Source organism: Aulostomus chinensis, chromosome 18 (assembly GCF_037954235.1).
Source record: "Aulostomus chinensis isolate RoL2024-O1b breed Wild chromosome 18, RoL_Achi_v1.0, whole genome shotgun sequence".
Lineage (NCBI taxonomy): Eukaryota > Metazoa > Chordata > Actinopteri > Syngnathiformes > Aulostomidae > Aulostomus > Aulostomus chinensis.
Genome location: NC_141337.1, coordinates 17,484,641 through 17,510,230, shown reverse-complemented (window position 1 = coordinate 17,510,230; position 25,590 = coordinate 17,484,641). Strand labels below are relative to the sequence as shown.

The window sequence follows — 25,590 nt, the reverse complement described above, 5'->3', positions numbered from 1 at the left end:
ATGTGAGGATACATTTTGAAAAAAAAACCTGAAAATTTAAGTAAATCCATTGCGAAATATATTTTTTTTAAAAAACCTGAAAAACAAAAGATGCAGATCAATGAAATATGTACAGAAATGTTGCACGGTGCCGGTCAGATATGTTTTATTCTGATGAATACACGTTGGCTTTATACTGTACATAGATGAAATATTGTATCCATGCATATAAATATGAGCTGATCACAACTGTCTGAAAAAATAGATGGGCTGCATGCGACCCCTCCTCCTTCCCAGGGGTTTGAAGAATTTTGATGGTTTTCATTAAAGCGTGTTTTATGAGAATATACATTTATATACATGCCTTTGTTCTGAAAGCACAAGATTGCAAAATCCAGGCTTCCTTTGACAGATTTGTAGAATAGAGAAGTAGTACCGGAAGTGTAGGGACAGGAGACATAACAAGTCAGTATCTGTTTCACCACACACACACACACACACACACACACACACAAATACACACACACATTGAGTCACATCACGCCATCGGAATCTCCGCCAGCTGCGCAGACTCAGCAGCTCACACACACACACACACACACATACACACACACCATCACATCAGGGTTTTCCGTCGCTCTGCGCGGATTTAGCCGACTTATTTATTTAATTACGTGTTATATAATACACACAACGACTTCAAACATTCGCTCACTGTACTGGACGTCCTCAACCTACCGGAGAGTCCCACCGCAGTAAGTCATATTTCCGTTAATGACGATTCCACAGGGGTGTGTGTGTATGAGTGTGTGTGGCTTTGTGTTTGGATTGAGACAAATAGTCCGGGAAGAGAATAATCGCTGAACGATTAAAATACTTGACAGTGTGGAGGCATGGCGATGTTTGTTTGTCTACAAGTTATTGTCCAAAAGCTGTGATTGTTTTTGACTCAGTATTTTCAGAAACTCTTGTGATTCGCGGTCCTTGCAGTTCGCTGGTGGCTCGAATCCTTGAAATGCCACACGGGGGGCATGGTTTATTAGAGAGAGGTGTATCGGTCCACCGCTGAGGACACAGACGAGTACCGTCTTTGTCAGTAATGTCAAATACACACACATCCAGATGTTGTGCAGATGCACATGTAAAGAGGTTCTTAAGAAGAGGGAAGAAGAGGTTTTTAAGGTAACCGTGGTTACGCTGCAGTGTTACTCATCATGTAGTATTCCTGTCGGAGAATATGGAATTGTTCATTTTGCATCGGGCACTGACGTCACGAGAGCGCCACTAGCTGCAGCTGCTCTGACGTCACGCTCTGCCCGCATCAACTCATGATGGAGGAGGAGGAGAAGTGGGCGTATAAAAACATCCTTATTCTCTCTCTCTCTCTCTCTCTCTCTCTCTCTCTCTCTCTCTCTCACACACACACACACACACACACACACACACACACAGTCCCTTGTCAATTATTAAATCACTTCAGTTATACTAACACAGTATAACACAATGGAGTTGTGATAATTTCACTCTCTTTGTGTTGTCACATTTACATAAATTAAGATTGGCTAATATTCCTATAATCCTCATGAAGGGAGGATTTTTTTTTTGTATTAAGCCATTTATTTTATCAAAGTGTCCCTGATACGTTGAGAAGTGAGTGCACATCGAATGGCAACCTATTATGACTCATTATGACATCCTGTAACATGAATTAACGAGAAGTGGCCCAACCTTCATTAATTGTGTGGTGGGTAGTTGGAGATATAAACCCTTCAATAGAATCATGAGGGACTGCAGGGGGACGCAAAAATAAATGAAGCTGTCAGGTGCAGAAATTAGGAATGTGGAGAAATGATAGCAGTAGAGTAGAGGAGCTTCATCCAGCCTGAGGAAATAACCCTGATGTTTGAAGTTATTTTTAAAGAAAAGCCTGTGCTGCATTGTGGAGTTTGAATGATGTGAGAGTTTATCGGGCACACAAGCAGCACCATGGGAAATGTAGGACACGGCGGGTTGAAGCCAGGATGGATTGCAAGCTGCTGCGTTGATTCTGATTTTGAAATTTCAAATGTAAAGCAAAAAAATAAAAATAGAATGGTAAAATTCCTAAACCCTTCATCTGAAGCCTCAACAGATGACTCAAAAGATGACTTACACCATGCTTTTATGCTTTTATCATGTCTTTTTTATGCTGGATCATCCGTCAGCATGCATGTCAGCTGTTAAGGCTGCAGCACCCTGTCCTGTGAAACTACAGCAGAGTTTTGTAGACTAACATAATTCAGCCAACCCTCTATCAGCAATTAGATAACTACATTTTCATTTTTGGGCCAAGTCTCTTTTTTAAAACCGTCATTGACGAGTCCTCCATCATTATTAACACACAACGTTAACTTGATTGGCACATTGTTAAATATTTAAGACTCAAAGAATGGTGGGGTGTGGAAGTTTGACATATAATGATGAAACAACAAACTCCAGACACCAGGAGAAAATCACCCAAAGGCTTTTTTCACTTATGAACCCGAATGGCTTTTTGCTGGTCTCTTCCTTCTTCCTCCCCCCCATCAATTCTAAAGCTGTGTGACGTCTCTCATCTTCCTCTGCTCTCTCTGTGTTATTTCTTTCCTCACAGCTCGTCCTCTTGACTGACTTGACGTGACAGGGCTGACCTGGATAACGGCTGAAACTGTGTCCTACGCTGAGGGAGGGTTCTCCAAGCAGACGTACGCCAGCAGATAGACAGAGGAGCCAACATCCTCTTCCTCTTCCTCCTCCTCCTCCTCTTCCTCCCCTCACATCTGACATGGCAGACCCCAGCCTCACGTCACCCTCAGAAACCCCTCTACGATCTCCCAACACCTCGCTTACCATGTCTTTCCCCTTCCTGAGGGAGGGGAGTCGGGTATGGGAGGAAAAGGGGGAACAGGCGCTACCCAGGGATCTGCCCAGTCCGCTGCCAACCAAACGCACTCGCACCTACTCAGCGTAAGTGCCCAGAGCAGTTGACTTTCATCACAGGTTTTTTTCTACATCAGAGAGAAATCTTCTCGTCTTTCATCTCTGTTTGCTCTTTCAAGACACTCTGAAGGTGAAATCTAAGTTTACACTGTTGGCACAGTGTAGAAGCTGGTTCATCTTGTCAGTTCTGCATTTCTGTTTTATCACAGCTTGAACTCAGTCTCATTCATCTGTTTGATTACAGCACAGTACGAGCTCACTCAGGTCCGGTGTTCAAGGGTGTGTGTAAGAACTTCTCCAGGTCACAGGGTCATGGCTTCATCCGACCTTCCCACGGCGGCGAAGACATCTTTGTCCACATCTCAGAGTGAGTGACAGCGTCATGGATTGCGCTATTTAAAGAGGCAGCGACAGCAGACGGGCTCTTCGCTGAAATATTTTGCGTTTGTGTATGAGTATCTGGTAAAAACTCCACATACATACCGGATGGCCAGTTCGAGAAGTTGTGGTCAGATGGGGAAGTTAACATGTTTTTTTGAAAACAGGTTCTCGGCACAGTTACTGCATCAAGACGCGGTTGCCAAGAAATCAGATCTAAATAGATGATTTGAAGTTCAGAGATGCTGAAGGGAAGTTGATGCTGAACGAAGATTACCATCTATGTGGCACTGGATTACCATCTATGTGGCACTGGATTACCATCTATGTGGCACTGGATTACCATCTATGTGGCACTGGATTACCATCTATGTGGCACTGGATTACCATCTATGTGGCACTGGATTACCATCTATGTGGCATTGAGGCACGATATGTATTAGCTATTTTAGTTAGGTTTTGGTGGCAATTGTCTGACTGTTGGCAGGGCTATGCAAAAACTATGAGGGCGAGTATCATCGAGGGTGTAGGATGGGCTAAAGACGAACCCCATAACATTTTGGGCATAAACTGATTAGCATAGCAACAAAAAAAAGGCCTTTTTTTACATTGAGTTTGGCTAAGGTTGACCTTAGCTGAGGTATGTGCCCTCTGGTTATCATATCTTTTGGGAATTTCTTTATTAAAGTATTTTCTCCTCATGCTGAAGATGAGAAAACTCCAAAAACAAGTGTAGGAATCTTGTGCCAGTCATGCTTGATCATCCGGAACTGTTCTCCTCACCATCTTGCCTCTCTGTTTCAGCATCGAGGGCGAGTACGTCCCAACTGAGGGCGATGAGGTCACATACAAAGTGTGCCGGGTTCCACCTAAGAACCTGAAGGTTCAGGCAGTGGAGGTGAAGATCATTCATCTCAACCCGGGAACGAAACACGAGACCTGGTCTGGGCAGATCATCAGCTCATAGACCTGGGCAGGACGGGGAGGCGGAGCTGTTGTCAGACTGATCATGTTGATTTTGTGCTTCAAATCTTTCTTTTAAATTTAAATTTTTATTTAATTTTATTTTTTTTACAGTTTTACCAACACAACAAAGTGTCCAGTGTTACTAATCGTCTGTATGTGTTCAGTCATAGCAGTTTCTTTTCCGCTCACAGAACTGATTTAGCTGTGAAACCATATAAACTCACTGTTAGGAAGAAGTGACATTTGTTTTCTGTATTTTTACTTTTGGTTTAAGATGAGATGGTTTTTAAACACTTGGGCCTCATTTTTACGTGAGATCAGCTGTATAAGGTACGAAATGTTGCGTCCATAACTTTGTGTAGATCTTCAAACTGAGGCTTAACTGTCGAGCGTATTTGCAAGAAAAATAATGATGTGAGACAGAGAGTCAGTTTTACTTCCCTTCGTTGTGTCTGTTACGTATTTGTTTACTTCACCAAGATCACATGAGGGGCGCAAGCACGGGTCAGATGATCTCAACTGACACTGCTTTAAAGAGCAGATTTTGGAAAGACATCAGCAACTGATGTAATGGAGGTGAAAGACAGAAGTTTTGGAGTAAGGAAGTTGTAGAAATTTGAGGGTTTGCGTTGGAATTTGGGGGGAAAAAAAGGAAGTTTGGTTTAGAAAGGAGAGGGAATGAATTTGAAAGTTAGAGGGACAGAGGAGAGATAGACACGCATGAACCAGATCAGACACTGCATACACATCAAAAGTATACATATCAAAAAGCACTGAAAAACATATTTAATTGTGAAAACCTGAAAACTGCATATCCTTAGTTTTACTGTCTTGTCTGGGGTTATTTATTTTTATTATTTATTATATGAGTTTTTCCTTGTGTGTCCTCAGACTGAAGGTAACTCAGTCCAATATTTAAATTCCACCGTATGAAAACTGCTGCGGTGCAACAGGTTTACTCTGTTTGGCATCCTGTTTGAAAACACCTTTTTTCAATATAGAGCCATAAATTGATTACTATATATACACACACACATATATATATATATATATATATATATATATATATATATATATATATATATATATATATATATATATATATATGTATATGTATATATATATATATACATAATTCTTTCTGTTATTAGAAAAAAAAAACGTGTATGTGATTTGTTGTAGGTGTGCTGGTGAAATGCATATCTTCATAGCTGGTGCCAATAAAAGATCAGTGTCACAGAAATGTTAGTTCAGTTTTTGCTCGGTCACCGACTGCATTTGCTATAATTTCTCCAGTACGTCAGTGTCACTGCCTGAAAAGTGCTATTTTCTTATTTTCTGCCATGTCAAAAGGATCCTTTCTCTTGCAGAAGAAGCCACTGTGGAGGTGATTTCCACCAAGACTGCTACTGAGCCTTGTTAGACCATTAAAGCATCGAATGATTTACAGTTGGGTGGTGGTTTGTTAACTGTTAAGAGTCACGGTGACAGGAAGATGAGCTCTCACTTTGACATCCTCAGACCAGAAGCTCACCGATAATGAAGTTACGCTGCCATTTTGTTTCATTTCGTTCCTCCTCTACTGTTCTGAGCTGAGATTCTTACCACAACAGCTGTTCTACACACTGAAGAATCTTGTTGCTCACCTGCTCACACTTTCAGTCACAACTCTGATCAAATAGATTACACTAAGATAAAGCGCGTACCTTTACAGTCTTAATATAATGGGATATTATTTTTCTTCATATGTTTATGATTATTTCATGAACAGAAAACTCCTGAAATGTAATAATCCATGCGCATACATATAACAATTTTTAAAGCAACAAATCTAAGAGATATAAGTGCAAACATTGGATTGTAGCCGTAACCTGTAGCCTGACACTATAAAAAAAAACAATCCAATATTGTAATATGTTTATGTAAGTCTTTTTTGAACTGTTTTATTTATTTTGCAAAAAGCCTACACTCTGGGTATGACACTATCCCATCATTGTAGCCAAAGAAATCACACTGATCAAATTCTAATGATATTAATATTTGATATACATGGTGACAGCCTTCATTTCAAATTCCATCCATTTTCTACTGCTTATCCTGTTAAAGGTTGGGGGCTGGAGCCTATCCCAGCAGTCTTCAGGTGAGAGGCGGGGTTCACCCTGGACAGGTCGCCAGTCCATCGCAGGGCCAACACATAGAGACAAACAACCATTCACACTCACAGTCACACCTACAGTCAATTTAGAGTATCAATCAGCCTCGTCCTCTCTTGATGTCTTTGGACTGTGGGAGGAAGCTGGAGTACCAGAGAGAACCCACACAGGAACAGGGAGAACATGGAGACTCCACACAGAAAGATCCTGTGTTGGAGCCAGGACTCAAACCTGGAACCTTCTTGCTGTGAGGCGACAGTGCTGACCACTGCACCACCGTGCAGCACTTCATTAAACCTGTGAAAAAAATATAAACAAGATGTATACTGCATTTATTCGCTTATTCATATGTTTTCAATTGGCTCAATAGGTGTTTTATTGCAAAAAAAGCAGAAGAGATCAGACAGTATATTTATTATTTTTTGTGTTGTTATGTGTGGAAAGGATCGTTTCACAATTGATACACAGACAAGAACTAAGTGTTACAATACCAGATAATGTCTTTCCTGCAGCTGCAGTTTCTGCTTTTCATGTTATATTCCAAAGGAGAGCATTCTGGGTTCCTATTCTGCTGGATTTTGCAGCAAGAAGCACATTGAGTTCAAGAGTAGTTCTCTTGAGACTCCTCTCCTGGTCTGATGCAGGATAAAGCAATGATCCCAACACTGACCTAGATAGGTAATGTATGTTTATATTTCTGGTGACTCCCAGTGGAGGCTTTGAAAAAGACAGCGTGACAATCAGCAGCCTGCTCCATGCGACGGAGCTGAGTGAGTTAGTTAAGAGGCTCCCGCACGAGTCGCTTCACTCATTCGAAGACACCTGACAACTGAGCTTAGTGGCGTATCAAAAAAAGATTTATTACAATTAACTGACACAAAATACACTTTTATTCAGACTGAAAGCTGGACAAATCTTAAAGTTGGCGTCAGTGATACCTTTTGGTGTTCATCCTAAAGATCCTTGAAGTCTTTAAGACTGATGGAGTGTTGGGCAACAGAGTGCAGCAGGTAAAGTGCAAGTACCTCATATTTTGGTAACAGTACACTTGGTTAAAATATAGACTGGTTATGGCACATGGGAAGGTGTAAGTTTTCCCAACTTTTCAGTTACTAAAAAATCTTAAAGCAGCTGTTAAAAGAGTAAAAAGCAGTAGGCATCAACACATGAGGCCAATTTAAAACAGCAGGACATGAAAAGTTGTGATACTGAGAGTTCGGAGAGCGACTCAGACACGGTAGCTTAATTCACTGGTTGAGATGCATTTCTTGTGTCAGTAATGTTCAATGTTAAATATTAACCGGATAAATCCTCACGTCAATGCACTATTCATGTTATTTAAAACAACACCAACAGAATCCAATTATTTACAGCAGCTTTGTGAGTTTCAAACAGACATTCAGGGATCAGAGTCCAATCAACCAATCACATCAGCGCAGGTTCACTGTTGAAGGGTACTGTATTCACCTGAGAATAAAATTCAGCTTTTCTGAATCAATAGTTTCATAAAAAAAAAATATAGAAAAACAGGGCCTAGATATTTTCTTTACTGCAAAATTCTATCTTCATGTCAGAACAAGACGGAGTTCATGTTTTCAAGAACGCTCACCTCATTTAGAAAAAAAAAATCAAGAAAGAAAAACAGGACTATTTCAATTTTAATTAAAAACATCCTCTCATCAATTCAGGAAAGACGGCAGAATTGATTTTTTCATGAAATAGCATCTGTTTGGCAAAAACAGATTTCTTTTTTTAAAAAATTAATTTAGAATAACAGGAAAGACGGATATCATTAATTGAGGAAAAACTGCAGATTTTTCCTGTTCGTGGATACTTATCTCGTTCATTCAGGAAAACAGGGCTGATTAAAAAAACACTCGCCTTGTTGATTCATAAAATCAGGGAATTTCGTTTGCCTCAGGTGACTGCAGTTCACTTCTGTGCTGCACAGATATTCGCATACCTGGAATGCTCACTGTGTCTTTCCTCACATTTTCATTTAAGCTTCATTCGTTTGTCATTTTCATTATAAACTCAGCAAAGGTTTCCTCACCTGTTGGAATCTGTGGTGCTCACAGTCACAGACTTGACCAACTACCAGTGTAAAATCATGGTGATGTTAGTGCAAAACAGGAGTAGCTACATCATTCTGTACCGCGGCTATTCAATCTCTCTAAGCTTCATGGTTGCTTTCCTGTGAGGAGCCATGCGCAGTCACACACACACACACACACACACACACACACACACACACACACACACACACACACACACACACACACACACACACACACACACGCACATATACACGCACGCCCGCACAGTAGTAAAACACTTGAACATCAACATGTAACACTTCCTCACTGACTGCCCCTTTTTATAAAAGTTGACACAACTGTTGTACAAAATTAATCAAAACACCTTTTTTTAAACGTCTATTCACAATAAGGATACTGATAACAGCTTTTACAACCTGGGCCGAGTTACTGGGTACCAGCAGGGAGCCACAGGTGGAGTTCAAAGCGTTAAAGAAAGCGGTTGCGGGCAGGGATGGGATGCAGCTGCAGTCCAGGAGATCAGGACAGGTGAGGGGGAGCATCAAAGAAAAGCTCCCGGCAGAGTCTGGCGGTGTCCGCTGGAGAGTAGACGGTGAAGCCGATGGTCCGTGGGTCGTTGAATATTTCATAGTCATTTCCTCCCTGCAGAGAGAATCCAGACAGTGAGAAACAAACCAGTACGTGGATGCACACATCCATTTTAGCCTCAGGATCGCTGACAGCTGACTGAACAGTTCATGTAACAAAGAGCCTATCCCCGACCACCATGTTTGCACATCTGCATCATTTGTGACGCTCACAAAGCGAACCGAGAGTTTTAACTGTGCCACAATGAAAGCATATCTGAATCTCCTTGTTGCAATTATCGAATCAAAAACTGGACCATGTTGCTGAGTGAAAATGGGGCGAGTTCACGGCGCAAAACCCCCAAGATTCTGCAGATATTTAAGCCTGAATATTCCAAGATTATCATATTCCCATATGATGCAAATATAATATCCATGTGGATACGTTCTGCCAAGATTTCATGTTTGGTGCATATTCAGCTCTAGAACGGGACTGTTGAAAGATATCTGACACGTACGTAATAATATATGTAATATATCTAATAAATGTCCTCAAGATGTACAAAGAGCATGAAGTGCACATCAACAATACGCAGGATACGCAATGGGTGAATTTCAGTGATATTAAATGCTCATCTGCAGTTTTCTGTAGTGGACCCAAAGATGTTTGTCGGTAAAGAACAAGAATCGTAACTGTTCGACAACTAATTACGAGACCCGCCGCAATTCTTTTTATTATCGTCTTAATCCTGGGACAACTGAATTACATAACCGGCATGGGAGCAAATCCTTGCACCCAGGTTCCAAAAGTCTGAAGGAAAACCTTCATAGATTCACTTAGTTTTAACGGGGCGTTCAGCAATCACAACTTACACTGTTTGGGTGACTTTTGCGTAGACATATCAAAAGGGGGAAACGATTTCTTTCCCCACGTCAGTGGACGTTTCTCTAACAGCAAAAATGACAACTTACAGCTGAAGTCTCATTGCCAAAAAAGTAGATGGCATCAAGGCCCTCCCTCTCCAGCAGCTCCAGGCACAGCCTCTTGTCCCAGCCCTCTGGAAAAATGTCAAAGCTGATAAGACCACCTAAGACAAGAATAGAAGAAAGATATTGTGGAATGTGGTGACAACAGTCCCTCAGAATCACCTGCATCATCACGTGACTCCGCAGTTTTCAACTCTGCTCAGCCTTTTTTCTCCTTTTTTCGCTCCATTGTTTTGGGTAAACAGCAAGCAGCTAACAACGAGTTGGCGAACTAAGCAGAGCAATTACTTAAAAAAAAAACAGCAACAACCAAAAATGAAGCTCAGGTGTTGACACACACACACACACACACACACACACACTCCCCCAGCTAAGTGGAGAGTGACACAGACACTCTCTTCCAGTGGACTGCCAATGGAGCCTAGCGTGTGTGTTTTCTAGCTATCTGATATTGTTAAAAAGGGAAAATATAATGTCCTGACAGATTTTCTGCTTCGTTGAATTCATGAAGTTGACTTTTTTAAACTTGAAGACATAATTCCATAATAATTGAAGAAAGATTTATCAAGGGTGTCAATGCTTTCAGTCGTCCCTCCATGCTGCTGGAATAATGTTTACCCAGCCCCTCCACCTGTCTTCACCCTCAGCACCCCCATTGCTGTGCCCAGTATGGTGAAACAACTGTTATTTACACTCTCAGCGGAGGCTGTGACCGATGACCGTGTTGAGCTTTCTATTCAGAGGGGACAGATGTCTTTTGTTCACACAGCTTCTTGGCAGAGACACACACTGCACTCAGCAAATGGACCTGTCCCCCAAACAAACCCAATGACATGCCAAACATGCTCTGCATTCAAACAGCCTTGAGATAACATTTGGGTTTTGCAATATTTAATTATAATGCTTTTTTTTATATACATAAATACTGATCTGACCTTTTGACCTTCAGCAAGAGTTCTCTGCAGTGCTTCACCCCCCCCCCCTACTTTTCTCATTCTTTCCCTTTGTTGTCTCTCAGCTAAAGGATTTAAAGAGACTGTGACAAAGGCACCAGCTGAGGGGCATCCAGCCAATCAGAGGGCAGCTTCCCTCACACACCCTCCACACGCCTCCCTCCCCAACACCTTCCACCTTCGGCTATAAACACCTCCTATTGCTGCAGCCCATCCCCCCAAGCTTGTTGTTTTCAACCCAGGCTGAAGACAAATAGAGCCTCTGGGTGGAGATAGAATTTTTAGTGTGTGTGTGTGTGTGTGTGTGTGTGTGTGTGTGTGTGTGTGTGTGTGTGTGTGTGTGTGTGTGTGTGTGTGTGAGCCCTCTTTGTATCATGATCTGCTCCTACTTCCTGAATCCTGCAAACGTCCTTACATGAATGACACTGATACAATAGGAAAGAGAGCATTCTGGTTCATCTCTGAGGTACATAAAGAAGACACTTGTATTTACAGATATTGTATTTATATGTATTCCATATATTTTGTTACTTCAGTAAGTACAAGGCATATTTTTAATATACTTCTCATTTGTATATTATATATATATATATATATATACATATATATATATATATATATATATATACCTCTTAAGGTTGCAGAGGTGCAACGTGTCATTTTATCTGTTGTTATCTGTTTGAGATTTATCTATTATAAATATATATATATATATATATATTTATAATAGATAAATTTATCTATTATAAATATATATATATATATATATATATATATATATATATATATATATATAATAGATAAATCTCAAACAGATAACAACAGATAAAATGACACGTTGCACCTCTGCAACCTTAAGAGTATTTGTGTGAACAGAATCTAGTATCTGGAAAAGCCACACTTCTGAGAGCATAAATAGTACAAATGATAACAGAGCACTGTGGCCTCAATGAGCAGACATAAAAAAATGCGACGGGCCTCATCCCTCAGCCACGCTGGGGATCGAAAAAGCAAGCTCGTCGGTCTTTTTTGTTTGTTTCAGCAGACGCTCACACTTCACTTGCCAAACATTCACCCTGTGTTGCAAGAGTGTGTATACACGTGTGTGTGTGTGTGTGTGTCTGTGTGTGTGTGTGTGATAGATAACTGAGAATTCCAATGTTCATTACAAGGACCTCCACCTCCATATCAGAGGTTATTTTTCAACTGACATGAAGTAAAACAGGCTCGTCTTCAAACTGACAGACACACATTAATCAACGTAAACAAAGATGCTGTTACTGGTCCACCATTCGCGTTCACATGCGTTCCTGAGAGTTCCTGCCAACACTTAACAACTTCTTCCAGGCAGTTTTTTCCTGGGACACATGCCGATATTCCGGTATCAGTACATCTGCTGAAATATAAATTCAGATGCTGGAGAAACAGATGCGTCAGAGGTGTGTAATGGAGAGGGCTCGACCCCCGAGCAGCGAAGGCGCTGCACGTATTGTTGTAATAACGAGAGCTGAACCTCTTCTAAATTTTAGTCAAACTTTACTTATATTTAGGGGGGAAAAAAATCCCCAAATCAATTTCTTTTTGCACTCAAATGTAGTGTTTAAAAGCCTCTTGCAGCTGCTTTATGGTCCAAATGATGGATATCAGTGCACTGAAAATCTGTATTTTCCTGGGAATTTAATAATTTTAAGTTACAGGGTACCCACTCATTTTTACTATCAGTCTCCATGACTTTAAAATGCCTTTGAAGAAAACTTTAATGACCATAGAGTCTCTGGTCACACATAAAAAGTAAACAGGAACCAGCACCTTTGATCAAATCAGTACGTTTTTCAGGCCTGGAAAAAGCTATTTTCAAATTAATCAATCTTTATTTAAATGGCGCTGAATCACAACAAAAGCCACCTCAAGGCACTTTACACAAAGAGCAGGTCGAGAACTTTACTCTTTAGTTCAAATGAAAGAGACCCAACATTCCTACACGAGCAAGCACTCGGTGATTTTGGCGAGAAAAAACTCCCTTTTAACAGGAAGAAGCCTCAGGTGGAACCAGGCTCAGAGCGGGGGGCCATCTGCCTCAACCGGTTGGGGTTGAGAGGGGGAAGGAGAGCGATGGGGGGGGGGGGGGGGGGACACGCGTCCAGGGCAAGCGAGTAGTTGGTCCAGGACAAAGCTTTCATATTGGACAACATACATTCTGAAATAGCTTGGAGAGGCTAATCTCTGAATATTATCAGTCAAACTGGTGTCAGTTGGGCTCTACTTAGAGGTTTTTTTGACTTTATTACACGGTGGAAACTTAACAGATACGAAACTCAGCTACAGTGCTGATGCTGAAATAATGTAGGCCACAGTGAAACATCACCTTTCTTCCTTGCAATGCTAGAAGACCCAGCCTCATTTGACCCTCATATTTGGACTCTCACCTCGAGTGAACCGTAGTCCCTTCCCAGCAAATTCCTCTTTGAGGGCAGCGACAAATTTCTCCCTGATCTTCTCTCTCTGTGGACCAAATGACAGTCAATCAGACTCAAGTTATAATGACACAACAACGACAGACGATGACAACATGATCATATTACTTTCTGGCAGAGGCTGCAGCTAAATGTTAGCCAGGAGCCGAAAGGTTAACCTCTGCCTGCTCGTGAGAAGCATCAGTGGACGGCCTGTTCATCCGTCCTGAAAGCTCAAACATTGCTGGACCTCTCTCGGCTTAACTAAACACATTTCATGAAACCCAGAGAGACAGAGAGTCGCTCCGACACCACTCTTAGTTTGTTCAGCTGCTGCGTAAAGCTTTAGCAACGGAAACAGACTGACTTGACATTTACACAACAGCAGAATCAGCTTGAACTTAATATTTTACCTACACCCACACACACACACACACACACACACACACACACACACCATGATGCTATCTTTGGTGCAAAAATCCAGGAGATGCAAACATGGTGTGTTGTTATCTCTTGTCAATAACAGTTTTCTTTGTAATCTATCGACTACGTCATTCTTTGACCACCTGACTTCACGGATTGAACGCGGCCTCTTCGTTAAACATTGCAGACGCCTGGTTGAAGTCACTCTAGAAGAGAATTAAATACAGGCAACCGCTAAGATTTGACATTCTGCCTGTTTCATTCAAATTTTACAATTTTATTCTGTTTTTCCTTTTTCGCAAGTTTTCCTGTTTTTCATTTCATTATTTCTATTTTAACTTTTATTAATTCTGTGATTCTTATCCATCTCTTACTTTGAAGAGTCTCTTGTGTACAGTCTTTGCTCTCTCATTCAGTAATTTAATTTATTCATCATCTGTTCATTTCATTTTCCTTTCCTCTGGTGTTTCCTTTTTGCAGGTAGTGTTTTGTGGGTCTTTTTCTTTACCGTGTCTTCAAGCTCCTCGCCCACAAGCCAAAAAAAACCCAAAACAAAACAGCTAAAACATGCAAATATCCGGATTATATTTTTAATTATCACTACCAGATAAAATGACCCTGCAGTCAACACAGGTATTTGTGAATCTGACTGCTTCAAAGATTAAAAACAGCAGCTCCAGTAGAGGAAGCTGTTACTTTTGTGACTTTTTGTCATCTTGGCCATGAATTCAACTGCAAAGTCTATGTTGGGTTTGAAAAACAGACATGAGCAAAAGATGAACCTATTAACCACCATCACACTGATTTGTTACTGGAACTTTTTCTAACAATTTGCAGTATTATTTATTTATTTATTCCTGATGTGGAACGTGGGTCAGTCAGCCTTTCAGCAGGTTTGCCCTGGTTTTAAAAAGTTGCATGCAATGTGTTAGGGTTTAATTGAGTCTGTGTTTTATTGCGTTTGTATGAAAAGTAGCATACTCATAGCTGAGCTTGATAAAGTCTGATTCACCTTGTCGATTTCAGAGAATTCGATGCGCTCCTCCAGGGTGCAGCTCCGACCGATGGGGGAAATGTTGAGCATTCCGTTCCTGAACTCAATGAAGGTTCCCCTGCAGGCAGAGATGGTTACTTGTTCCATGCTTTAACAGCAGACACCCATTAGAACCTGGTTTAATCACACAAAGATCCAAACACCCTGCAGTAACATGTCAGTGCTGATGAATAAAGAGTCTCCTGCATCCCAGGAACGCAGCGCAGTCATTGGAAGTGTTTGAGTCCACCTGAATGTTTAAGTAACTGCTCCTGTGACTGGTTGTCACCTTTTCTTTGGCAGCTTGATGAGCCCCATGTAACTGAGGCAGAAGTTGATCAGGTCCTGCAGCAGCTCCTCACCAATCTGGTTCTGAATGGCCTGCCAATGTGAAAAGTAGAGAGAGAAAAAAAATGTGATAGTTGTATGGACAATTTACAGGACTTAAAACAACACGTTCGCGCCATAGATTCTCTTTAATAATCCATCTTTTAAAACAACAACTACGTTTGTACAAAATTACTTGCCTACTAAAGTCTGACATAAATGTTTCTGCTTCATTTTTTCCAGTTCCCTTTATTTTCCTCACATTTGACAAACACTATATGTGCTAAAACACGCGGAACAAACTGAAGAGTGACTTTTTTTTTAATCAGATCATCAAGGCAAGGATGTGCATTGTTAGCACTGGCACGCGGTGCCGTGAGACAGATAACATCCATCGCGACATAACATGATAAATGCGTCTACGTGTGTGTTTACTTACGTGTTTGGAGAGGAGTTTTCCATCTTTGTACTGCACGGTCCCGTTCTCAGCGAACACGTAGTCAAACTTGTGAATGACTGCGAAGGAGGAGACAGGTGGGATGTGGATAAATGTACACGACACTAAGATGCCATTAAATCAGGAGCAATTAGGGGTTCAGTATCTTGCTCAAGGACACTTGGACGTGGTCACCCGGGGAAGTGAGGATCAAACCAGCGACGCGTTGGTTACTAGGTGGTCACTCTTCTTCATAGCATGTTTCTTAAACCACTTTCAAGGCAGCAAAACCAGATTCCAAATTCTCAAAGCTTTTTTTAATCAAATCTAAACTCGTACTTGAAATGTAGTTGTGAAAAATACAGTTAACAGAATCGTGTTACGGCCATGATTATGATTTGAAGTTTCAGCACCAGGAGGAAACCGAAAAAAGAAAAAAAAAATGTTGGAACTGTTTAATTAAGAGGAATTTATACACATCAAATTCAAGCACAATATTTTGTATGGACAACAGCAATACGAAGAATTCTTTTGACAGGTTGTCACATAATCCAGCAGCACGGCAAAACCAGGGAAGTGCAACACATCAAAAGATTCTTCTCTGCGTCAAGTGGTGTGGCAGTGACACCACAATATAGCTCCATTCCAGCTGCAGCCAAATATTGATACACTCGGAGTCTGCAAAGGAACGGCTGGTGTGTCATAGGAGAAGCTTTGAGACTCCCAGGTCAATAATGTCAACTCTATGTTTACTAAGTTCCCTTTTTCGACCGTGGCTTCCTGCTACTGTTGTGACATAACGAGGCCGACATAGGAAAACTGTGCTACAGAGTTACTGTACAGTTACAGTTACACATACTTCTCCCTCTTCCATAGCAGGTTTCTGAAGAGGATGCTGTTCCTCCTCAAACTGCGGCCTCAATCAAACTTGGCCTAAATCCAGAATTGTCCTCTCAGTGGACTGATGTCTAATTAAGCAGGTTCTAGAGCGTGTAGGGTGAATGAGTGTGTCGAGGCCCACCATCGTCCCCCTCCCCCAGCTGCTCCGCTATCTTGCAGTAGTCGGACCCTCCCACGATGCCGATCTTTACTTTCCTTCGCAACGTTTGGAAGAACTCATCCAGCTGTGGGTCTATTTTCTGCAGATTACAAAGGAAAGTGTACATTAGTTCAGTTTATCACCCTTAAACAGACGGATGAGCCAAAAATCAGCACTTCACCAATTGAGGACACGGCGTTTGACAACAACACATCACCGTCGTCAACTCACCAATCTTAGAAGAAAAAGCAGTTTTTTGGGTGTATTGCCTCATTTTTAGAGCCAGACAAGCAGAGAGCCAGACCCTCACTAGACAGCATAGCTTAGCTTTGTTAGCTTAGCTGTCATGATTGCTAGCAGTGGGGCGCAGGAGACATCCTTCTTAGAAGTCATGACATCATTTAAAACAGTGTTTACCTGCGTTCGTAGGACAAGGGCTGTGTTTAACGCTGACTGTAAACAAAAATAACAACTGTGACACATAACAACCTGGAACTACTTTTCTGACCAGGCGCAGTGATTACACACAGCACTTCAAAAACTCTATCCTGGCTTTGATCAACAAAACCAAATGGCGACGACTAAAAGAGCGACTGCTCCTTCTAATCATGGATGAATAATTGAAGAGAGGATGAGTGGGAGCACTACTTCTCAACAAGTGAAGATCCTGAATCAGACCTGCAGGCTTTAGAAGATGAGAGAGCAAACTGGGATGGGAGGCAGAGGCGGTAGTTCAGTGTATCTGATGAAATAACAACATAGCAGTGATTTCATTCAGTTTTTGACCCCAGTGAACGTTGAGCACAACCTTCGTTCTATTAATCTTTCTCAGGCAAGAAGATCTTGCAGAAGAAACGTTGCCGTGCAACAGAGAATACAAGTTGCCCGTCCGGAGTCCGTCCAACTGTGTGAGGACCTTGTTTCTTTTATTTTCCTGTAGTGGACCACTTCTCATCCTGCACTTGTACATGTTTTTTGAATGTGTGCATATTTGTCACCCTCAAAAGTGGAAGTATGAGACATGAACCGTTCTGTACACGAACGGTGCTTTGTTACCTTCTTGAAATATATTGTCCTTCAAGATTCTGGGAGTGACCTTTCAGCTGACAGAAAGGCTACAAACTAGTGAACTAGTGAAGGGGACAGTTGTCTTCAAAGGGGTTGCCCCCTCCCTCAAGAGGCAAGCATTTGTAAATCACTGGTGGTGCCTCCATTTTTAAAAAGCAAATCTGTGTGTTGTACAGCGTAACCAGAGAACTGTACTCAGTAAGCATGACAATAATGCAATTTGGAACATTTTTTTAACTGAAGTGTTATGTAATATCTGGGCGCTGCAGATGATCACACACACACACACACACACACCCCACGCGCGCGCGCGCACACACACACACACACACACACACACAGACGTCAAGAACAGGAGGAAAAACGGAATTTTTGTGTAATTGTGTGACAAAAAAACTTGATTCAAAATTAAACGTATTATTATCATGACTATTTTTCTTTTCCTCAGAGAATGCAAAGAGAACATTACGTCCAACTGACTTAAGAAGTCAGGACGGTGATGTTACACTGGTTACACAGTATGAGGGGGCACGTGAGGTCACGAGAACACATTGTGCTATCAATACCCACCCCCCCCCCCCCCCCAAAAAAAAATCTGGAGATACTGTATTCTTTTTTTTCAACTGAGCGAAGAGCTGTGAGCACTCAATCAATAACCAGTACCGGTGTGTGTGCTGGCTGGAGCTCAGCTCACCTCTCTGGGTGCAGTCAGAGTGCCGTCCACGTCAAACAGGCAGAGGATGTTTCGGTCCGACGAGAAACCGCTGAATTGCTCCATCTCCAGGCTCGATTTCAAGAGTTTCAGGTCCACTCAAGCAAGCAGTCGTATGAACATACCCATGAAGACACGCACTCATATATAATTCATCATTCAGCGAAATAAATAAATAACAAAATAAATAAATAACAAAATAAATAAATGAATAAATATTAAGATGGGAGCTGACAGTCTTGTTCTTTCCTTCAGGTCCAAATGGTACGGGATCCAGGGTTCAGCTCACACTTCAGGATCACAGCGTGCAGAGCGAGTCCGGTTACTGTTACAACACAGTAACTCACCCAGCAGCCAATCATAGCCGAGGTACGGCCGTGACGTAAACAAAAGGGCGGGATTGTTCATTAACATGTCAGTCAACAGCAAGACGACCTTTTACCTACAAGAGGAGGTGATGGATGGAGGTGTGAGATCAAACTGCATTATGATTGGAAATATGACGTCATTGTTTTTATTCGGTACAGATTCAGGTACAATATTCTAACCTGTTAGAGGTATTCAAGGTCAGAATCCTGATTTTACTGTTCTTATTCCGCAGTTGTCACACGTCCGATTCTGCTGCTGCTGCTGCTGCTATGGACGACGATAGTTCAGTCGTGATTGGTTCAGTAAACATGAGACAAGATTAGATTGGATCAAATTAGATTAGAATTGGGATGAGCATTTTTTTCAGATGTTCTCTACACTCTGTATGTCACACGAGAAACTCATCAGTAGAATAATCAGCAATGAAATCATTGTTAGTGTGAGTTAGTGTTAGTCGCAGCCCTAGGAGCTAAACTTACCTGTTTATCTGGCTGCAGGTGTGTTGTTGTTGTTGTTGTTGTTGTTGCAGTGACAGTCTTGGAAATGTTCCTGTTCTTGTAAGGACAGATGATTTCTTGCCTCTATGAGGATCACCTTCCTATCTTCCTATCTAAACAGAATAGAAATGTTTGGAGTCCAACGGCTTCTTCTGAATATTGTCAGATGACATCTTGAATGATGTGTCTGATGTAGAGATCTGTGGTCAGGGATTTGCTAAACCTGGGTTTTAGAACAGCAACTTTAGTGTAAGCCAGAGACTGTACTTTGTAGTGTATTTCATAACAGTAACATAAGTGCCCATATTTTTGACTTATTAATTGCAATAAAATGTCATAATATGTTGACTCCTGGGTGGCACGGTGGTGCAGTGGTCAGCACTGTCGCCTCACAGCAAGAAGGTTCAGGGTTTGAGTCCCGGCTCCAGCACAGGATCTTTCTGTGTGAGTCTCCATGTTCTCCCTGTTCCTGTGTGGGTTCTCTCTGGTACTCCAGCTTCCTCCACAGTCCAAAGACATCAAGAGAGGACGAGGCTGATTGATACTCTAAATTGACTGTAGGTGTGACTGTGAGTGTGAATGGTTGTTTGTCTCTATGTGTTGGTCCTGTGATGGACTGGTGACCTGTCCAGGGTGAATCCCAGCTCTCGCTCGAAAGCTGGTGGGATGAACTTCAGCCCCCCCCCCCCCCCCCGTGACCCATAACAGGATAAGCGGTAGAAAACGGATTGATGTTGACACTTGTGAAATAAATGTCTGCTTTACAAGATCTCCACTGAGCCACAACCTCCACTAGAGGGCAGTGTTGGAGAGAGACACCAACGCTCAGTGTTGGGATTGTAAAACCAGTACACTTTTAATGGGCTTTGGTGGATCAATGTGAAGGGGGTTACAGGTGATGTACATGAACTAAAGCTCATGAACGATAAACACATGTATGATAACTCTCTAAAGTAATCTATTGTTAATGACAGAACTCCACAGGCAACTCCATATTCTTGCTCATGAAATCCACTTGTGTTGATTGGATTGTTTACCAGAAGAGGGCACACACACACACACATACACACACACACTCACTCACACACACACACTCATACACACACACACACAAAATGGCAAATGTCCTATTGTCCTGGTTGTGGAAATGAGAAATGGAAGTTTCTCAAAAACACATTTGTCTTTGTTGCAGTGCAAACAAAAAAATGTTGAGGTCAGTATTTCATAAAAAGTGGGGAACGCAGTGTTGAATAACTTTAAATCATGAAATTAATCCATTCATAAAACCCTTGACAGGATTCATATTGGCACCATAAATCACATGTAAGTTTTATCTTCCTGCATTTCACAGCGATCATAAATGACTGCGCGGACCAGCAGCTGGAAATAAGCAACAATATAACAACATAAAGACCACTTCTGACGTATGTCCTGCATATGTTGGGTTCTTAGGCGCGTGGTCCTGGACAACGCCAATATACTTTGACGCATTTGCTCAAGATGTTTCCTTATCACCAAAACCAAACTGTTTGTGTCATCGAGGTCAGTCAGTTACTTATTTTCCTGTTTTATTAATACGCTGCCACTTGATACCATCAACTCCTATGAGGAGTCATAAACAGACTAATCATTAGCTTCTTAAATTATGAACCTGCCCCCTTATCTGACTTCGACCTCGATTCCATGTCGTCTCCAACCCCACCTGACGGACTCTAACAGCCTTAACTTCTATTCGGGGCTGGCCTTCCTCTATTTATTTGTTATTGTTCACCAATCCCAGCACCAACAATATGGTCGTCTCGCAACAATCTCTGTCTCTCCTCCTCTGTCTTTGACTTCAGTTCATTCATTCCCAAGGAGAAGACATCTAATCCCACTTAAAAGTGAAGTGATTTCCTGCTGCGGATGGAGACTGGAATGTTTAGCTGAATTTACCCAACCAGGATTAAATAGACCATGAAGTCATGGATTATCACACACGGAACTTCATCTTTTTTTGGGGGGGGGGGACTGAACTGGTGGTCCACAACTTGAAATGGTTATTTGAGTGTTCAGGTTTAGGTTAGACACCCACTTTCCCTCCAAGTTTCTTTGAGTGACCAATGAGTATACTTTAAACCAAAAACAAAAAAGGTTTTCAGATTTCTTTTTATGTATTTATCTCAGTTTGCAAAACAAAAATAAAATACTTGCCGACATTGGAAAGTTTATGTTGCCTGTGAGTATTACAGTTTAATTTAAGCCCTCTAGAAAAAGGTTGTGTGGTGAAATCTATTTAGCAATGATGTCATTATATTACAATATTATGCAAATGACATTTATGTGGTCATAGGACCCACTTCCAGAAACTGTAAAGTGGAAAAGAAGTGATATCTTGTAAACTTGCAATATAATTTGAAGATAAATTTCATTGGATATTTGGAGTGAAAAATCTAATTTGGAAAATGGTTGCGCTACCAAAGATTAATAATCCACAAGTTTTGGAAGCTAAACCAGCAAGACAGATGTGTGCTAACATGTCCCTTCCACTGCCAATCATTGTGCTAAGCTAACTAGCAGTCAGCAGGTCTCTGAGGGTTTCAGCTCTGTCGTGCAGACAGAAGAGAGAAGGGTCTTTGAAGGTGATATGAGTATATTTATTTATTTGTCTCAGGTGGACAAATGATGAAAAAATATCCCTGAACTTTACTCACTTAAGTAAATTGAATAAAATGTCCCCCACCCACCCGTTTGAGTGCCTTGAGGCTGAAGATCTTATCTACCTTCGTGTTGATGATGGAAAGTGCTGCTGTGTTGCATTTGAACTACGAACAACAGCATCGACAGTATTCAGGTGCCATTAAACAGCCAGGAAGAGACAATAAAACAAAGCGTCTAGTTCCTTTTAACACATCCTTTTCTTGATAATAGGCTGGAGTGTGTTGACACACACTGCATTTTCACATGAAATTGGAATGGGACAAAATAGCTTTGTGGCTCGAGCCAACTGGGCAATTATGACGTCATACATGTGTGTTTATTCAGAGTGTTTATGACCCTGCAAGGTGGTAACCAAACAGGAAAGTGTGTGAGGATGATGGAAAGACAGAAGCTTTGGTCGGACATGCGAAGAATGGCTTGAAATGTGTACATAGTCGTTTTATGTTCCTGGTGAGGTTTTATTAAGGAAATGACTGATAATATTTAAACTTCTTATTAGTCAGAGCATAAAACTGGAGAAAAAAAATCCAAGAGAAGGCTGACACAAGCAAGATTTATTCAAGAAAACAAATCAGTTAAATCTGCCATTGGATTTGCTTGATTGGTGATTGTTTGCATTGATGAAGGGCAAACATCTGATTGCTTCCCTTCTTTGGACTTCCACAGCTCATCGTCACCTCTCAGCCCAGCGTTCATTTTGAAGATTGGAGTCAAGTCAAGTCAGTTTTATCTGTCTGGTGCCAAATCACAACAAAAGTTCTCTCATGACTCTTTCCAGGTAGAGCAGGTCCAGCACTTCACTCCTTCAGTGAATTTACACCCAACAATTCTCCATCAGCAGCACATCCTGCAACAGCAGGGATGAAAACCTTCCTTTTAACAGGCAGGAACGTGGAGCAGATCCAGGATCAGTGGGGACGGTGCTTTGACCTGTTAGGGGGAAAGAGAGCAGGAGAGCGGGGCAGAGACAAAGACAGATAATGGAGGAAGACATTTATGCAGAAGGAAAGAGAGGGACAGAGATAAAGAGTGAGAGAAAGGGAAGAGACTGATGGACAGACGGGGACGTGAGCAGGTGGAGCTACGGGTGGTAGCTTGAGCCTCTTCAGGTCTGTAGCCTCCTCCAGCAGCACCCGCGATCTGGGATGAGGGGAGCCTGAAGGCTCCAGAGAAGAAGATGAGTTAGTAACACATACCAGTATGATTTATGTATGACGCATATAGGAGGACAGAGAGGAAAGAGAGGAGAGAGAAGCCCAGTGCACCATGGGAGATCCCCCAGCAGTCTTAGCCTACAGCAGCATATCTAAGGGCCAGCCTAAGCAGCCCAACTATAAGTCTGATCAAAAAGTCTGCTCTTAAAGGTAGAGAGGGTGTCTGCATCCCGGACCGAAACTGGGAGACGGTTCCACAGGAGGGGAGCCTGATAGCTGAAGGCTCTGGCTCCCATTCTACTTTTAGAAACTCTAAGAACCACCAGTAACCCTGCATCCTTGGAGCGAAGGGTTCTAGCTGGGTAATAAGGGACTATGAGCTCTGTCAGGTATGGTACATGGATTTACCATATTTGAATTTATATAGCGCTTTTTTACCTTAGCGGCACTCAAAGCGCTTTACAGTGTCATCTCATTCACCCATTCACACACACACACACTCACTGGTGGTGAAGGCTGCCATGCAAGGCACCAACCTACTCATCAGGAGCAATTATGGGTCCAGTATCTTGCTCAAGGACACTTTGACATGGTCACCGGGGTCAAGGATAGAACCAGCGAGTCTTCGGTTGCTCGACGGCCACTCTACCCCTGATCCATGCCGCCCATATGAAGGTGCCTGACTGTTGAGGACTTTGTATGTTAGAAGGAGAATTTTGAATTCTATTCTAAATTTGACAGGGAGCCATGCAGAGAAGCCAGTACATGAGAGACATGGTCTCTTCTGTTAGTTCTAGTCAACACACGGGCAGCAGCATTTTGGACCAGCAGGAGAGTCTTTAGGGACTTATTGGTGCAGCCTGATAGGAGGGAGGTGCAGTAATCCAGCTTGGAAGTGACAAAGGCATGGACTAGTTTTTCTGCATCTTTTTGAGACAGGATGTGTCTGATCTTAGCGATGTTACGTGAATGAAAGAAAGCAGTCCTAGAAATTTGCTTAATGTGGGAGTTAAAGGACAGATCCTGATCAAAGAGAACTCAGAGGTTCCTTACGGTCGTGCTGGGGGCCAGGGTGATGTCATCCTATCTCATTTGTTAAGGTGTTCCTAAAGTGTTTTAAGCCCAGCACAATAACTTCAGTTTTGTCAGAGTTTATTAAAAGGAAATTATGGGTCATCCATGTTTTTATGTCCTTTCGACAGGCCTCCAGTTTAGTCAGCTGATTTGTTTCACGAGGATGCGTTGATGAGTACAGCAGTGTGTCGTCTGCATAGCAGTGACAATTCTGGATCTTCAAACAATAAAATTAGGACAAAGAAGTTCAACAAAACAACCTAGACGTGTAGGTTTTTTCTTTCTCTGAAATGAACAATGAACTTTGTTGGGACAGTTTTTTGTTTGTTCAGTGTTTTTTTCTCCTCTTCTTATGAACAAATAACTCACCATAGTGAGTTGATACTTGATTTTTTAAAAAAATGGGATTTTTGATTATATTGATTAAAAAAAATCAATAACAAATAATACTTCTCTATTGGCATTTTTTTTTGCATGTAATGTGTTCAAATTACATGCCATGCATTGTTGCGGTAATTTTCCTCATCACTTGACATGGTTGCATGGTATGGGGCTCACTTTGAGGTGAAACAAACTGTGTACATCTTTTGGTTTGCTAGGCTATCCTACTGTAAGTATTCTCAAAAATGAGGTGACACTGGTTCACAAGCAGTTTGGCCAAGACTTTTATAGCCATAATCCGCCCTGCTTTTATAGCAGACAGTGTTTATCAGCTCCATACAAGCGCTCAGTTTTACAGCCGCCTGTGACCTTTGCTCCTCTCACCAAACAAGCTCCCCTCTGCCTCTGGCTGCAATAAGAGAACCAGATTGTGTAAATAAATAAATAAAAATAACCAAAAAAACAAAAACAAAAAACCCCAAACCCAAAAGCTGAGTTATTATTAGTTATGGTGTCTGCTTGCGTGATCACGGTATACCAGGAGGAATCTGCGTCAAAAACCCGCCAGGCAAACTTTAGAAAAAGAGCAATCTGGAGGATATTTGTCTGTGAATCCAACAGACGACAAATCTAAACTCATGGTTCCCGACAGGATGAATTATGACCTGATAAGAGTATCAAAGTGAGTCAGTCCAGTACTGCAGTGTGAGACTATATCCTGCCCTGCCCTCCCTCTACCTGGTGCTCTGACTGTCAGTTGTTCATTAACACGTGGAGGACAGGTAGATCAGCCCCGAACCAAGGTGGAGGATTACTGAACTCATGCTTTCACCAGAGAAACAGCTCAGGAAAAGGCAGCTATTTGAGTCTACGATTGTCTGTATTATATATTCATGTCTTTATTGAACTAAAAATTCTTGAGAA

The 25,590-nt window shown here is 41.7% G+C and overlaps 2 protein-coding genes across 3 annotated transcripts; one reads left to right on the top strand and one right to left on the bottom strand.

Annotated features, from left to right (window-relative positions):
* Positions 1 to 424: 424 nt before the first annotated feature.
* Positions 425 to 5,337, top strand: csdc2b (cold shock domain containing C2, RNA binding b). The gene is made up of 4 exons (XM_086184464.1): positions 425 to 734; positions 2,612 to 2,964; positions 3,182 to 3,304; positions 4,120 to 5,337. The coding sequence occupies exons 2-4, from the start codon at positions 2,783 to 2,785 to the stop codon at positions 4,280 to 4,282; spliced, it is 468 nt and encodes a 155-aa protein (XP_086040590.1). The 5' UTR covers positions 425 to 734; positions 2,612 to 2,782; the 3' UTR covers positions 4,283 to 5,337.
* Positions 5,338 to 8,548: 3,211 nt separating this feature from the next.
* Positions 8,549 to 18,830, bottom strand: pmm1 (phosphomannomutase 1). Of its 2 annotated transcripts, none has more exons than XM_086185494.1 (8): positions 18,474 to 18,830; positions 16,694 to 16,811; positions 15,676 to 15,752; positions 15,199 to 15,290; positions 14,889 to 14,988; positions 13,424 to 13,499; positions 10,030 to 10,145; positions 8,549 to 9,133 (listed from the first exon to the last, which is right to left on the bottom strand). In XM_086185494.1, exons 1-8 carry the CDS (start codon positions 18,555 to 18,557, stop codon positions 9,011 to 9,013), a joined length of 786 nt encoding a protein of 261 aa, XP_086041620.1. In that variant the 5' UTR covers positions 18,558 to 18,830; the 3' UTR covers positions 8,549 to 9,010. The 2 variants fall into 2 exon arrangements, with proteins under 2 accessions (XP_086041620.1, XP_086041621.1); XM_086185495.1 differs by having other exon boundaries at positions 10,030 to 10,115.
* Positions 18,831 to 25,590: the final 6,760 nt, after the last annotated feature.

What these genes read in the sequence shown, in the direction of transcription:
- csdc2b (XM_086184464.1), top strand. Translation starts at nt 2,783, where the DNA reads ATGGCAGACCCCAGCCTCACGTCACCCTCAGAAACCCCTCTACGATCT. An exon ending in CGCACTCGCACCTACTCAGC is followed by an intron (nt 2,965 to 3,181) that starts GTAAGTGCCCAG and finishes GTTTGATTACAG; the next exon opens with CACAGTACGAGCTCACTCAG. An exon ending in ATCTTTGTCCACATCTCAGA is followed by an intron (nt 3,305 to 4,119) that starts GTGAGTGACAGC and finishes TCTCTGTTTCAG; the next exon opens with CATCGAGGGCGAGTACGTCC.
- pmm1 (XM_086185494.1), bottom strand. Translation starts at nt 18,557, where the DNA reads ATGGAGCAATTCAGCGGTTTCTCGTCGGACCGAAACATCCTCTGCCTG. An exon ending in GCTGGGGGAGGGGGACGATG is followed by an intron (nt 15,753 to 16,693) that starts GTGGGCCTCGAC and finishes CCTCCTTCGCAG; the next exon opens with TCATTCACAAGTTTGACTAC. An exon ending in GAAAACTCCTCTCCAAACAC is followed by an intron (nt 15,291 to 15,675) that starts GTAAGTAAACAC and finishes TCACATTGGCAG; the next exon opens with GCCATTCAGAACCAGATTGG.